This window comes from Leopardus geoffroyi, chromosome B1 (genome assembly GCF_018350155.1).
Source record: "Leopardus geoffroyi isolate Oge1 chromosome B1, O.geoffroyi_Oge1_pat1.0, whole genome shotgun sequence".
NCBI classification, from domain to species: Eukaryota; Metazoa; Chordata; class Mammalia; order Carnivora; family Felidae; genus Leopardus; species Leopardus geoffroyi.
In genome coordinates this window covers 148,158,521-148,173,519 of record NC_059327.1, presented here as the reverse complement: position 1 = coordinate 148,173,519, position 14,999 = coordinate 148,158,521, and the positions used below count along the sequence as shown (strand labels likewise).

At 36.1% G+C, this 14,999-nt stretch overlaps 1 protein-coding gene across 3 annotated transcripts in view; it reads left to right on the top strand.

Annotated features, from left to right (window-relative positions):
- The window catches only part of MOB1B (MOB kinase activator 1B), a 54,851-nt gene extending 40,434 nt beyond the window's left edge, over positions 1-14,417 (top strand). For 2 of the 3 annotated variants that reach the window (XM_045473807.1, XM_045473808.1), the window contains exons 4-6: positions 1,639-1,772; positions 4,852-5,015; positions 8,386-14,417. In XM_045473807.1, coding sequence (XP_045329763.1) covers positions 1,639-1,772; positions 4,852-5,015; positions 8,386-8,463 — 376 coding nt within the window. In that variant the 3' untranslated portion in view covers positions 8,464-14,417. The remainder of the gene's footprint in view (positions 1-1,638; positions 1,773-4,851; positions 5,016-8,385) is intronic. The other variant, XM_045473809.1, reaches the window with a different exon arrangement.
- The last annotated feature ends 582 nt before the right edge of the window (positions 14,418-14,999 follow it).

Genomic DNA, 14,999 nt, shown 5'->3' with positions numbered 1-14,999 from the left:
CTCCAGGCTCTGAGCCATCAGCCCAGAGCCTGACGCGGGGCTCGAACTCACAGACCGCGAGATCGTGACCTGGCTGAAGTCGGACGCTTAACCAACTGCGCCACCCAGGCGCCCCTATTTTTGCATTTAAAAATGAATATGGAACACCTGATCACTAATAAAATGAAAAATATGATTGCAAGGAAAGGCAAAAATGTTAAGGTTTCTTAACATGTGGGAGAAAACATGGATGAGTCCTGTCTTTAAGTGAAGAGTAATGATGCTAAAAGTTATGTGGTTCATGATCTATGTCTCCTAAGAGGATCAAACAAGAATAGGCTTAAGTGTCCCTCGGGACTTTAGTTTCATATTAGGAAGAATCTCTGGACTATGAAAGTGATTAAGCAGTGGAACAGGATGCCAAAAGTTGGAGAATCTCCTCTTGAAGACCTTCAAAGTAGACTTGATGATCTACCCTGTTGCCCAGGGTTGGCAGTAAGGTATGCTGTTAGAATGTTTATTCAGGTGTATTGTGTTTAGGTTTATTGTTCAGGTATAAGTAGCTATAATTAAATAGATTCCTTATTTATCCTATCTCAAGATAATTTTTATTATTTAAAATATTCTGTAGTATTTCCCATTATATTTTATTTCACCTCCTTCGTTAGACTCACTGACCTGTCATTTTGTTAGTCTAAATTGGAACAGGGTTAGAAAAACAAAACTGATTCAAAGAGATAAGCTAGATGGTAGCCAAGTAATCTTTTGGAAACTAAAAAAACGAAATGATAGTTCAGTTTGGAGATTTTTATGCTTTGGAGTTGCAGCTGTGTGTTTATTCCTTATCTTAAAAATCAGGTTGTGGTTGCATGTGGGTATGGGTTTGTGTATAACTCCATTACCAGTCTTGCCATACTGTCTTTACTTACTCATTTATGAGCCTATCTCCTCTACTAGTCTATTTTCCATAACAGTATGGAAAGTGTCTTTCATTTTAGTGTCCCTTGGTCAAGAACAGTATTCCTTGATACAGTATTTCTCACATGGTCGGTGTACATTAAATGTTGATTATACCAAACGATAGTGTTCTGTTAATACCCAAATCCTATAGGCATCTTTATTTGAGTTGCCATTTTTCTTTAAAGGCAAATTTGGCTTTTCAGCCAAAAGTACTCAAATACTGAATCATTCTCTTCTTGATGCATCTTCCATGCCGTTCTCTATCCTTAACCCCAAATTTAAAACTACAAGTAAAAATAATTGTACTGCATAAGAAATGTTTTTCAAAGAAAAGAAAACCATAAAGATTAAAGATGGTTATGACAGAAGTGGAGACGTGGAAAGTTAGCTAGGTTTTCTACCATGGCAATGTATGATTCTAAAATACAAATGCTGTATATAAAGAAAAACTTAGAAAAGTTGAGATTGATGGATCAGCTTAGTTTGGATCATGCTAAATCCAAAATAGTCCAGTCAGTAGCAGTTTAAAAACTCTAAATTTAAATGCCAAATGCAAAAGATCTTTATTTGGAGGAGCAGATTGTTTAAAACATGTCCTGTATACATTCATGATATACATACATTTAACAATATAAAAATATATGCTTTTTGTATAGGTATACTCTGCTATTCTGTGTGCCTGTTATCTTTCCAATACAGATATGAGTATCACTGGGCAGATGGAACAAACATAAAGAAGCCTATTAAGTGCTCTGCGCCAAAGTATATTGATTACCTGATGACTTGGGTTCAGGACCAGTTGGATGATGAGACATTATTTCCATCAAAAATTGGTATGATTATTTTGTATAATTGGGATCCATTATGCTTTATATAATTTTATATGTTTTTGGAACTTTCTGGCTCTCTTCCAGGAACCATACTAGCCTATCATATCTATCACAATATTTCTAATCTTACACATTTAAGTGCCTTATCTTTTCCATACCAAGTTTATCATGAACATTAAGTTAAACCTCCCTGTAATTTTAAACAGTGAAAATATCCGTATATCTTGGATAGTAACAAAATTTGGCCTGTGTTATAGAAAAAAGAGACTGGATACTGAGTAGGCAGCCAATATCATCTGCCATAGTCATATACATTTCTTGTTTAGGGAAGAAGTTTATGTAACTTATATTCAGTTTTACAGTGTATTTTCAGCAAAGAGGGAGTTTGAATTTATGACCACAGTGTGAATCTTACAGACTATGAAATCAAGCTAGGTGAGAAGAAAACCAGAAGATTTTGAGGGGTTGGCCTGTTAGCAACTTGAATGACATTTGCTTTTTTTTTTATTTGTTCTTCAGGGCTGACCTTTCAAGTGGAAATTGTTCATAGCCAGCTAGTTCATATGATTTTACCCTCTCAAACTTCTTACAACTTGTGTTTTCTGAAAAAATTAAGGATTTGTTCTATCAACGGACAGCTTTTTGACTACATTTTATATTTTTATTTATTTCTTAAAGTTCATTCATTTATTATTTCTGAGAGAGAGGGAGGGAGGGAGAGAGAGAGGAGGCACACAAGTAGGGGAGGGTAAAGAGAGAGGAAGACACAAAATCCAAAGTAGGCTCCAGGCTGTGAGCTGTCAGCACACAGCGGGACTCAAACCCCAGAGCTGCGAGATTGTGACCTGAGCAGAAGCTGGACGCTCAACCGACTAAGCCACCCATGAGCCCCTATATTTTATACTTTCAGAGTTTGTGGTGGAGGAGACCACAATGTAAATAGTTGCTGTTATTATGGATTGTTTTAAACACATTTATTGAATGTTTAAACTACCTTGGAGCCTTTGTAATAAAAGGTCTATTTTTCAGGACTCCCTTACATACATCATAATCATTTTTGTTAAATGCCTTCACCTTATCTTTTATCTCCTATATTTTGTAACTTTTTATTTTGACTCAATTTCAGACTTTTAGAAAATTTGCAGTTGTGCAAAGAACAGGATCCTGTATATCCTTCTTCAGATTTTTTTTTCTTCTGGATTTTTTAGTTGTCAACTTGTTTTTTTTTTTTTTTCTAATTTTTTTTTTTCAACGTTTATTTATTTTTGGGACAGAGAGAGACAGAGCATGAACGGGGGAGGCACAGAGAGAGAGGGAGACACAGAATCGGAAACAGGCTCTGTTTCCGATTCATCAGAGCCCCAGAGCCTAACGCGGGGCTCGAACTCATGGACCGCGAGATCGTGACCTGGCTGAAGTCGGACGCTTAACCGACTGTGCCACCCAGGTGCCCCAGTTGTCAACTTCTTACCATATTTGTGTGTGCACTTTCTCTCTCCCTCCCTCCCACCCTCCCTCTCCTCCCCTCTTTTCCCTGTCTCTTCCCCCTAACTACATATTTTGTTTTTCCTGAACTGTTTGAGAGTAAGTTATGTGTATGATGCCTCTTTATCCAAATGTACTTCAGTGTGCATTTCCTTAGAAAATCACAGTATAACTATCAAAGTCAGGAATTTAACAATGATACAATACTGTTGTTTAACTTACAGGTCTTTTTCAGATTTTTCACATTTCCCCAATAATATCCTTTATAGCAAAAGAAAATCTTTGACATTTGCTTTCATTCACTTGTCATGTTTCTGTAGCTTTCTTTAATATGGACTATGTGTACTTCAGTCTTTTTGGTCCTTCATGACATTGATGTTTTCGAAGAGGATAAGCATACTATTTTATAGTGTCCCTTCATTTTGGTTTGTCTTATGTTTCCTTGTGACCTATAATATTTTTAAGTGAGTGTCATGTGATGACACTGAATCCAGGAGTTTTAATATTTGCCTTATGTTTTGCCAAACTGGATCATTTTGCCAGTGTAACAAAGGACATGAAATTTTGTATTTTCCTAGTTTTGTATTTGTTTAGTGCTGTAAAAGTGCTCTAATTCATAAAACAATAAGCCTCATTGAGAGGGACTGTAGCTAATTTCAGAATCAATGCACGTGGGTGGCTCAGTTGTTTAAGCATCCAACTTTGGCTCAGGTCATGATCTCGTAGTTTGTGAGTTCGAGCCCCATGTCAGGCTCTGTGCTGACAGCTCAGAGCCTGAAACCTGCTTTGGATTCTGTGTCTCCCTCTCTCTCTGCCCCTACCCGACTTGTGCTCTGTCTCTCTCTGTCTCTGTCTCTGTCTCTGTCTCAAAAATAAATAAACATTAAAAATAAATAAATAAATATAGACCTGGAGTAGTAATGAAATAATTTCCATAGAAAAATATAAAAAAGTGTTGCAAGCATTTTATTTATTTTTTTTAAATTTTTTTTTAAGTTTATTTATTATTCTTGAGAGATAGAGACAGAGCATGATCAGGGGAGGGGCAGAGAGAGGAGGAGACACAGAATCTGAAGCAGGCTCTAGGCTCTGAGCTGTCAGCACAGAGCCAGATGTGGGGCTTGAGCTCACGAACCTTGAGATCATGACCTGAGCTGAAGCCGGACACTTAACTGACTGAGCCACCCAGGCGCCCCAACAAGCATTTTAAGTAAAACTGAACATGGTTAATACATTGTATTCAGCACATATTTGTATTGAGACTTGATGTTAAGAAATCTAAGGATATAAGTGTGAGTTTTAGCTTCATTACCATCTTAGGCATAAATTTATTTCATTTTAGAAAAGTGGTAAGCACACAAGAAGCATTAAGGGGTGATGCTGAAGTCTAGTTCTTATTCCATGGAAATTTTAAAGTTTAATTTCATTCATGATATGTTGAGAACTTCTGAAAAGTACAGTGGGTATTATTAAGTAATAATTCACAAATATTTCTTTAAAGGGTTGTCTTGTTAATTTATGTTGCCATTTGTTGACAAACTCATATTGCTTTGTTCTTGTCTCTTGTTAATAAGGGGGTTGTTTATCTATTTATTAGGTGTCCCATTCCCGAAGAATTTCATGTCTGTGGCAAAAACTATACTCAAACGCCTCTTTAGGGTTTATGCTCACATTTATCATCAGCATTTCGATCCTGTAATCCAACTTCAGGAGGAAGCACATCTCAATACTTCTTTCAAGCACTTTATTTTTTTTGTCCAGGTAAGTTGGATTCGGAGACCTTTAGAGTTCTGATTTTCCTTTCTTTCTTCCTTTTTTTTTTTTAAATTTTTTTTTTTCAACGTTTATTTATTTTTGGGACAGAGAGAGACAGAGCATGAACGGGGGAGGTGCAGAGAGAGAGGGAGACACAGAATCGGAAACAGGCTCCAGGCTCTGAGCCATCAGCCCAGAGCCCGACGCGGGGCTCGAACTCACGGACCGCGAGATCGTGACCTGGCTGAAGTCGGACGCTTAACCGACTGCGCCACCCAGGCGCCCCTCTTCCTTTTTTTTAAATGTTTATTTATTTTAGAGTGAGAGAGAGTGAGAGAGTGTGAGTGGGGGAGGGGCAGAGAGAGAGGGAGACACAGAATCCAAAGCAGGCTCCAGGCTCTGAGCTATCAGCACAGAGCATGACTTGGGGCTTGAACTCACAAACTGTCAGATCATGACCTGAGCTGAAGTTGGACAGATAACCAACTGAGCCACCCAGGCACCCCAGGAAGCTTTTTTTGCTCAGTAAAACGCATTATGCGTAGAATTCAAAGGTGAATACTGCATCCATACTAAAGGTATCCTTTAGGATAAAATTTGCCATATCTCTCTAGTCTTTATGCTCTTCTCTACTTGCCATGATGATAAGGCCTTTTGTTTCTAAATTCCACTCATCTCCAGGTTGGTGGCATGCAAGTCTAAAATGGATCTCAGAGGTCTTGCCTTAACATTGCTTCAGTTAACAGGCCATAATGGAACGGCTGAATTAGGAACCTGGCTAATTGGCAGGCCTCCAGATGAACTTGGCCCCTTTACCATTTTAGCATTCCTCCTAATCCTCTTAACCCTCAATTCTCAATTCCTGTCTACCTTGGATCTTTTTTTTTTCCTTCCTTCCTTCCTTCTTTCTTTCTTTCTTTCTTTCTTTCTTTCTTTCTTTCTTTCTTTCTTTCTTTCTTTCTTTCTTTCTTTCTTTCTTTCTTTCTTTCTTTCTTTCTTTCTTTCTTTCTTTCTTTCTTTCTTTCTTTCTTTCTTTCTTTCTTTCTTTCTTTCTTTCTTTCTTTCTTTCTTTCTTCATATTCTGGCCTGGAAATGGGCTTTGTATATAACACCTTTTTCCTCCTCCTTTTTAAAACCACATGCTGAATAATTTTTACGTTAGGTACTATTCATTATGTCCAAAAGAGGAAAAAATTGCCCCAAAGAGTATTGCTATTCCAGAGGTCCATTGGTCTTTTCTCTGACTCTGGTTGACCTCCTCCTTCTCACTTTAGTTCTCAGGGGTGTAGACTAAGAGGAGTCCAATATTCTCATCCTGCTATAATAACTAGACAGCAAATAGGCAGGACTGAAAAAGAGGTAGAAATGGTTAAGCTGATGAGCTTCTTTTTGGTTCAGGTTGAGAGGGTAGATGGTAGGCAGAAGTCCAAGTCTTAAATCTGTGTTAGTTTTGTTTATCTGTGGGCATATACTCACAAATGCCCTCCCCTCACCCCATCTCTACTAAAGAAAAATGTGTCTATTTTCCCTCTCTACATACCCCTCACACTAAAAGCACACATTTCATGTCTCAATTTCACCTATATAAACGCATTTTAGATTATAACTTGCCAAAACTGTTGCTCAGAGGAATTACTTTACCATGGTATCCTATCTACAGACACCTATAGAAAAAAAGAAAATCTTATCCCAAAGTTTGCTTCTGTGTTTTGGTTTAGACAGAAGAGGATTGCTAATGTTCAGGTTTTAGTGATTTAGGAGAGGATATTCTCCCTCCAGAAGGGTTACTTTTATCCTACTGTATGATCTTATCTGAAAATGCAATGTTATCTCTCAGCTCCTAGCAAATATTGATACCTAGCATTAAGCACATCTGAGCCTATTGAAATGTATTTCAAGACACTGTGACCTTCTTAAAGGTAGTTCCATTAGTATACAGTCACCCCTTGTTGGTGTAAGAGGGACCTCTGCCCTAGACCTCACTGTTTAGAGAATCCTGTTCTGGTCATTCTCCATCTGTACTCTCACAGAGTAAGGGAACCACAGAGCAAAGAACATACCTCCCAGATCCCTCTGGTTTGTGCTCTGGTACCTGATCTCAATTTTCTTTCCACATGGTCCCAGTTATATTTCCAAGTTCTGCATGGATCTTTTCCTTGGGTCCATTCTTTAAAGGGATGATCATATCTCTGATACGTGTACCTCTAGATCTTAGGGGTAGCAAGATGGCAGCAGTTTGTGAAGGTGTGTGACCATGGCCTACATAAACCAGCCAGGGTGTCCACACTCCTGCAAGTGAGGCTCCTTAAAGTTCCGGGTAGAGCTGGGGGTTGGAAGATCAGGGAGGTTTGCTGAGCGTCAGGGATAGGCTCTCTTCATGTTACTCCTTTCCAGTGCAGAATCCTGAGCAATCTTGAGAATTCTAAATTCGAATCTGCTTTCCTGATCACTTTGAAGATATATTTGTTAAGGTAGGAGGATAGAACATGTTTTATTTAACAATGTTTTAGCTTAATGTAAAATTTAATAGTCATATGCTATACATCCATTTGTGTTCTTAGTCCAGATCCCACAAATCTTAGGGGTAGGCTTGTTCTTAAATGCTTCTAATTCTTTCCCCCAGTACTTACTATAATGGTTGACATGATCATCTCAATAAGTGAATGAAATTGGGAGCTCAGAATGCCCCACCATGGCAGAATATGAGATCAGAAGTATAGACAGCCTATATTTATTTAGCCTTACGGTATTATAGTTGTGGGGAAATCTGTTCAGCATTGAAGCTCACAACGACAGGAGTGGAATTCATAAAGAAGCAAAAATTAAATCCAGGCTTTCTAATTTGTTTGTTACAGGATTTTGTTTATCATTTGTGGACTCCGTGTTTCTTATGTTACTTTCATGCTACATCTCATGATAGCTTGCTGATGTTTAACTCTTCTACTCTTCATGTTCATGTAATGTTGAAATTTGCCTGAGATGCTAGAGTTTTTGGTCCCCACTTGTTTGACGATATCTAAATGGTTATTCCCTTTTAACAGGAAGCAGCACTCTCATTTATTGAGTATTCACTTTATGCCAGGAATTACATGAAGTGGTTAGCACACAGTATCACATTTAGTCCCTACAGTAATTTTACAAGGTAGGGGGATTTACCCTAGTATTACTACAGATGTGTACAATATCAGAAATGCGTAAGTGATTTGCCTAAGTCAAGACACAGAGTGGGGGAATAGGAATACATTTTTTTGAAAAAATGATAAGACCCTTATTTACTTTGAAAGCTAATGTCCAACAAATGTTAATGGAAATCTGCTTTGGGATGAGATATAAATAATACATTTTTACTATTTTTTCCTGCCTTTATCGTGTGTAGGAATTCAACCTTATTGATAGAAGAGAACTTGCACCACTCCAAGAACTGATTGAAAAACTCACCTCAAAGGACAGATAAAAGGACGCAGAGCTGTGCAAATTGTTCCTCAAATGAAGTGTGTGGAGTTTATTTGGATTTGGTTGTGTTTTATTTTTATCTCGGTCATTTTTGTCATAGGTTTAGGGGGCTTGTTTGGGTTTCTTTTTCTTTATTCTGAGTAAGTGAAACCATATTCAATTGCTAGAGGAAGCCAAGAACCATTCTCTGTAAATTTGATAGGGGTAAGTTTTGTCTTAGTGGCATATGGTGTTTTTTTTGTTTGTTTGTTTGTTTTACTTGGTTTGCTTACTTGCAGAATTTTTGATAATACTGTGTGCTGAAAGAAAACGCTTGCTGATTGGACTGATGACAGTTGGGGGTTCTGTGTTGTGTAAATTGTGGCCAATTTCTGAAGTCCCCAAAAGACTTATGTTTTTAAGTGCCTTGGTAGGCTCACTTCTGAGGTGCAAAGCACAGACATAGAACTGAACAGGGCTTGAACAATATTAGGATTACTACCCAGGGCACTTACTGATGCATGTTTTAAAATGTCTATGATAAAAGCCATAGTTTACCAAAATTGGTGATCTCCAGCTTTTACTACATTAAAGAAACACAATTTGTAAAGGTGTGCATGTAGAACGTACAAAATTAGTATTTATTAATTATTTTTGATATTGATGGTAATTCTGTTCAACAAATGTTTAAAGTTCTACAAGCAGGTCTTTCTTCCATCTCTTGATATCTGTGATATTGAAACTAAAGGATGTTGAAGTGTAATACCTATTGCATTTTAGCTTCTTTCTACATGTTAACTGCACTCTAGGTGTAAAAATTCAGGTTTTATATAGGTTTGCCATCTTCAGAGGTGATGCTGAACTGTGAGGTTTCTTAGCAATTGCCAAATGAGCCATAAGTCTAGAGAATTCCCTTCTACTTTGAAAAGGAGGGGATGGATAAGAGTGTGTGTTTGGTTGGGAGGGTTTGTTTGTATGGGGAGCTATAGATGGAATTGTATGATGAGTCAAGTTCAGAAAGTCTTGTCTTAAAATCCTTGAGTAGAGTGGCATGAAGTTTTTAACCAATTTCTTGTAAACAAAGTCTTAGAGACTTCCTTTTAGGAATCAACTTCCATGAGAAGTTAAACATAAATTATTAATTTTAGGTGTAGACATTAAACATGGAATTTAAGGACTGTTTGGGGGAAATTGATCACTCTCCAGCATTTCCATTCAGTGAATGGAGCTGGTGTTTGCCTGTCATTTTAAAATGATACAGTACCCTTCTCTGCTTATGATAGGCCCAATTTGAAGCATTCTGACTTCTGATTTTTCTACTGTGAAAGGAAATCTTTTTCTTTGCAGTGATATCAAACAATGTAAGTGCTAATTTAGTAGTTATTAACTTTTACATTTTATTTGTCATGGCTTTCTAGTGAATTATTCCCATAAGTAAAAAGTTCAGAAAGTTAATTTTTAAAATAATTTTAACATTTTTCACTTCAATTTTATCTTGAGAAGTATCTTTTTCAGACTTCCTTTTGATTTTGTCATTTCTGGTGAGATCTGTTTCCTTCAGTTACAAATATATATTCTTCCTTTAGTGTGAAATATGTACCTTTTTCCTTGTGGAATAGAAATCTTGCTTTGAAATTATATAGACTAAAAATGGTCAGTAGGCGAGAATCTAAAATTAAATAAATCAGTCTGTCTTTGCCATTAACAGGGAGAGCAGTGATATAATTTAATGCCATTACAGTTATGATGACTAGGAACTGCCTTTTTCTCCATTTCATTTCTAACAATCATTCTCCAAGTACCAACAGTAGAAGTAATGGGAGAGCCTGGCAAGTATGTTGGACGTTCATTGGTAATGGTTATTGATAAACTGCAGTGAGAAGTAACTGATGTCCTTAAAACAAATGTTTTATTACCTAGGTAGGTAATATCAATCCCTGTAGGTTGATTCAGAAATAAAATTTGGCATCAAGTGACATGGGGTCCTATTTATTGATGAAAATGAAGCATGATTATTCCAGTAGTCTTCCATACTGCATTGGACTTTGTATCATCCTAGTAATGAAGGGGTTGCAAATAGCCAAGTGTAGAAAATACTGAAAAATCGTTCTTGCTCTTTTAAGCCTTACACAGTAGTACACTGTAAAAATGGAAGGGTGTTTCTATAAAATAATGTTTAGTACTAGGCCCTACGTTCCTACTGTGTGTAGATAGGAGTTTGTTGTCACTGTGTCAGAATCTCAGGTGCCTGCTTCTGAGTATTCCTTTAAACAGAGGTATTATTAGGAAGTAAGGAGATAATGTACGCATGGATATGGTAACAAAGTAGAGAAGTTCTCCCAGGGAGAGGCCTGGCATTGTACATGGGGTTACATGGCCACAGGTAAGGAAACACCCACCAGAGCATGTGAGAAATAACCAGTTTAACAAAACTTGCTTTGATTTGATTAGTTTCCATGAGTGTTAATAAGATGCCCTTTATAAAATAAGGATCAAATCCTGGTTTTGTAGCACTTTGCTTACGAATGTGTATTGGATTCTTCCCAGATCTCTTAATTTAGTTTATAAATAACCAAGATAATGATTTCCCCCCTGCTCTTTATACAGAGATTTAAAGCAGAAGTTGGTTTTCTCATCCACTAATTAAAGCATAAAATATCAAGTAATAAGTTAACATAGTATTATTATCACAATGCTTTGGGTAAGTGTTGAAATGAAGCAAGTTTTAGGAGTTATTTTAAATGATGGAAAATTAATAATCCAAGAGTGAAAATCTTTCGGTAAGCAGTAGATGGTGCTACTGGCTCTCATTTGCTGACTTGATTGTTCTGTTTCCCATAAAAACCATGGCATTAGACTTCATTAAAAGAGTAAGCATGTGTTAGTTGGCTGGTAGAGGCTTTGGAGGTCAGTTTACTTTACATCGAAAGATTTTACATTGCTCTATTTGTGTTATTTGTAAATGGTAAAGGGTGAGCATAAAATGTATTGGCTGGGAGAAGACAGGTTTAGTGTATAATATATCTCAGATTAAGTTACTGCCTGGCTTATCAGGAAAGATAAAACACTACAATCTCTTCAGGAAATACAGATGATGTGGATATTTATATTTTACATGTAATCACCAGACTCCATTTTATGTATTAGCATTTTCCTTATGGGAAAATAGCAAAATGACATTTCTTTTATACCTTTGTGTACACCCTCTCTGAGAGAGGTTTTGATAACCACTGAAATGGTGAAATGTGAGATACAATTATTAAGTTAGTTGTAGGACTTTCTTTTCAAATAAGTATGTCATACCTTGAACATCCAAATGAGAGTTGATCTTCAGAGTGGTTCCTGTGGGAGCATTATTCTTTCTAGCTATGCTTTGAGGGTGTAATGTTTTTGGAGCATTTTCAGAGATGCCTTGAGAATTGGTTTATGACTATGCAAGAAAATCTATTTCATCATTTTAGTTGCACTGAAGACTTTTTTGGCAGCTTAGTAAGACCTAGCTCATTCACCAAACTTAACTCCACTTTGCTGTTTTCTTAGAACTAAACCATTAGGGAAGTTCAAAAGACTGCCATAGGCTCTGAATTTGCAGAAGAGAATGTTTTGAGCATTGGTAGCACCATTTAATAAAGGAATAGTTTCCTGATGTCTCTACTTTGAAGTACACAGTGTCATTTGGATGTATAGGTTTTATTTAATTTTTACAAATTTAGTTTAATTACCTTATTGTTAAATATAATAATTAAAAAATCAAGGTCTGTCTCTTGTTTTCTACTTTCGTTCCTTTCCCTGATAGCTTCTGAGTTTTATCTCAACTACTATAAGATAATTTTGATTGAAGGGACAGTATGAAAAAATGGATCCAATATTTAATATAGAAGTAACTTAAGATAACAATAGCCTTTACCTTTGTCCTTTTTTTTTAAACATTACTTTCACTCAAATGAAAAGACTGCAGATCATTGTACAAAGAAATTGGAATAAATTTTATATAATAATTATGCTGAATGTTAAACCTGTGTATCACAGATAAAATATTTAAAATTGTATAATCATTTCATATATCATTTATAACTTTAAAATTTTTGAATGTCTTTTTAAAAGATATGGGACCATAAGTATATTTGTAACTTGAAAATGTGACTGCATACCAAGGGGAAAAGTTATTTTGAAACTTTTCTGAAATATTAAAGAATATACCAATTTTTAGACATGCTATTCTAGATCCACCCCTAAAATAATTTAAATAGTAGAGTTTTGTCATAATGTTAAGATTCACCCACAGCAATTACTGTTTTTCAGTTTAATGGTGTATGATATTACTAGAGGTAAAGATATCTTAAGATTTATTGGAAAAATTTAATTTTAAGGTATAGTAACAGTTCTGACTACAAACAATTTAAACTTTTAAGATGTTCCTAACAAGTTAATCATAGAGAATAATTTATTGTAAAGGTATAATACTATGTTCCATGTCTGCCACTTATAGCCGAACAAAACCTAAATTTTGACAAAAGACAGGAAATGCATATTAAAATATTGAATAATCTCAGTTTTGCAAGTATGATGCCAGTTCCTTTTCTGTGTGTAATGCTATACAATAGAGCATTTTGGGTTACAGTTCTCAAAGATAGATAATGAAAGCACTGGCCTGTTTTTAGCTCTGTTGGCTTGTCATCTCCTTCTCCTTAAATTACTTCCTTATGTTGTTGACTTCCCACCTCTCAGCCTCCATTGCACTAGGAGAACAAAACAGATGGGTTGATTGTGCAGGTCCTTGTTGTTAGTGGTTCTGAAGCACTTTCTGTAATCCACTGACAGAAGTGTTGGCAGGTGCAACTTATATAAGCATTTTAGGTTTGTTCTGGTTGACAGCTTTCTTGAAGTTATGTCACTGAAGCTGAGATTATTAGTAATTTAAAATTTTTGTTAATATTTAATTTTTCTTCCGTGTATTAAATTTTTATGTGTTGGTGTTTCTTACAGGTTTGTACATATTTTCATTTTCATTTTCTGAGATAATAGATTAGTGCATTTCCATATTAAGAACATACTTCTCCTTAAATTGTTCTTCAGAAATAACTATTTTTAGGGGAAATAGTTTTTTACAGTCACTAAATTGTATGTGTTATTTTTGTACATGCATAACTAAGGTGGTAAGGGCCCTAATCCTGTAGGGAATGCTTAACTTTTGTTCTATTTGAATTTTTCCATACGTTATTACTTAAAATTATCAAGGAACAGTGTCATGAAATCTAGGTTGAGAGAGAGTACAATAAACATGACAACTCTTAAAGTTTGAGTAGAGATAATTTCTGATGACAAAAGCATAATCCTGCCAGTGCCATATAATGGAAGCCTATTCACATTGTGTAATCGCAGAGAATGTGCAAGACAACAGATCCTGCTCTCATGGAAACACACAATTCTCTTTATTTTTAAGTAGTTGGGTGGGGAAAAATGGTCTAAAATATGAAAGGAAACATGAATGCTATATTGAAAAGTGTGCCAAGATTACTCAAATTCTAGTTATTACAGATCAAAGTTTAACTGCTTCGTCATTTTACTTTAAAAGGGATACTGGGGGCGCCTGGGTGGCTCAGTCGGTTGAGCGTCTGACTTCGGCTCAGGTCATGATCTCACAGTCTGTGAGTTCGAGCCCCGCATCGGGCTCTGTGCTGATGGCTCAGAGCCTGGAGCCTGCTTCCGATTCTGTGTCTCCCTCTCTCTCTGCCCCTTCCCTGCTCATGCTCTGTCTCTCTCTGTCTCAAAAATAAATAAAAACATTAAGAAAAAAATTTTTTAAAGGGATACTGAATGTCAGAAAATCTGTAATATGTTTAATTGAAAGATGTAAATAATGTATACAGACTTGTATGTGATGGGATGGAAAATATTTAAATTCTAGGTTTTTTCTAAAGGAAGAAACTGAATGTTTATTTAAAAAATTAATAAATAGTTATGTTTGGCCATGAATCCTGCATTATTGATTATTTTTGCTGTAGATGCTCCCACATTGAACACATTCCTAGAAAAATATTGTAAGTTTGGATTATGTTGAACATTAAATTTTTTCTAATGTTTACAACAACCTCAGAGGTTGGTATTTCAGTGTCTTGCATGCTAGCAAACTGAAGCTCGGGAATTGTACAAATCACTGATTAGGACCAGGATTAGAATCCAAATAGTCTTGGCCCTGAAGCTAATGTTTTTGTTTGTTTTCTTTAAATATTCTACTACTATGAGAACAGTTAGCAAAATAATTATTTGTTGACCTTTCTGTCAAGCTTTTATCAAGTATTTTATCTTCATTATAGACCATTAAAGAATATTAATAAACCGGAGCACCTGGGTAGTTCAGTCAGTTGAACATCCGACTTTAGCTCAGGTCATGATCTCCCAGTTTGTGAGTTCAAGTCCCACATCTGGCTCACTGCTGTCAGCCTGTCAGCACAGAGCCCACTTCAGATCTTCTGTTCCCCTCCCTCTACCCCTCCCCTGCTTGTGCTATCTCAAAAGTAAATAAATATTTTTTAAAAATATATTAATAAACAGTAT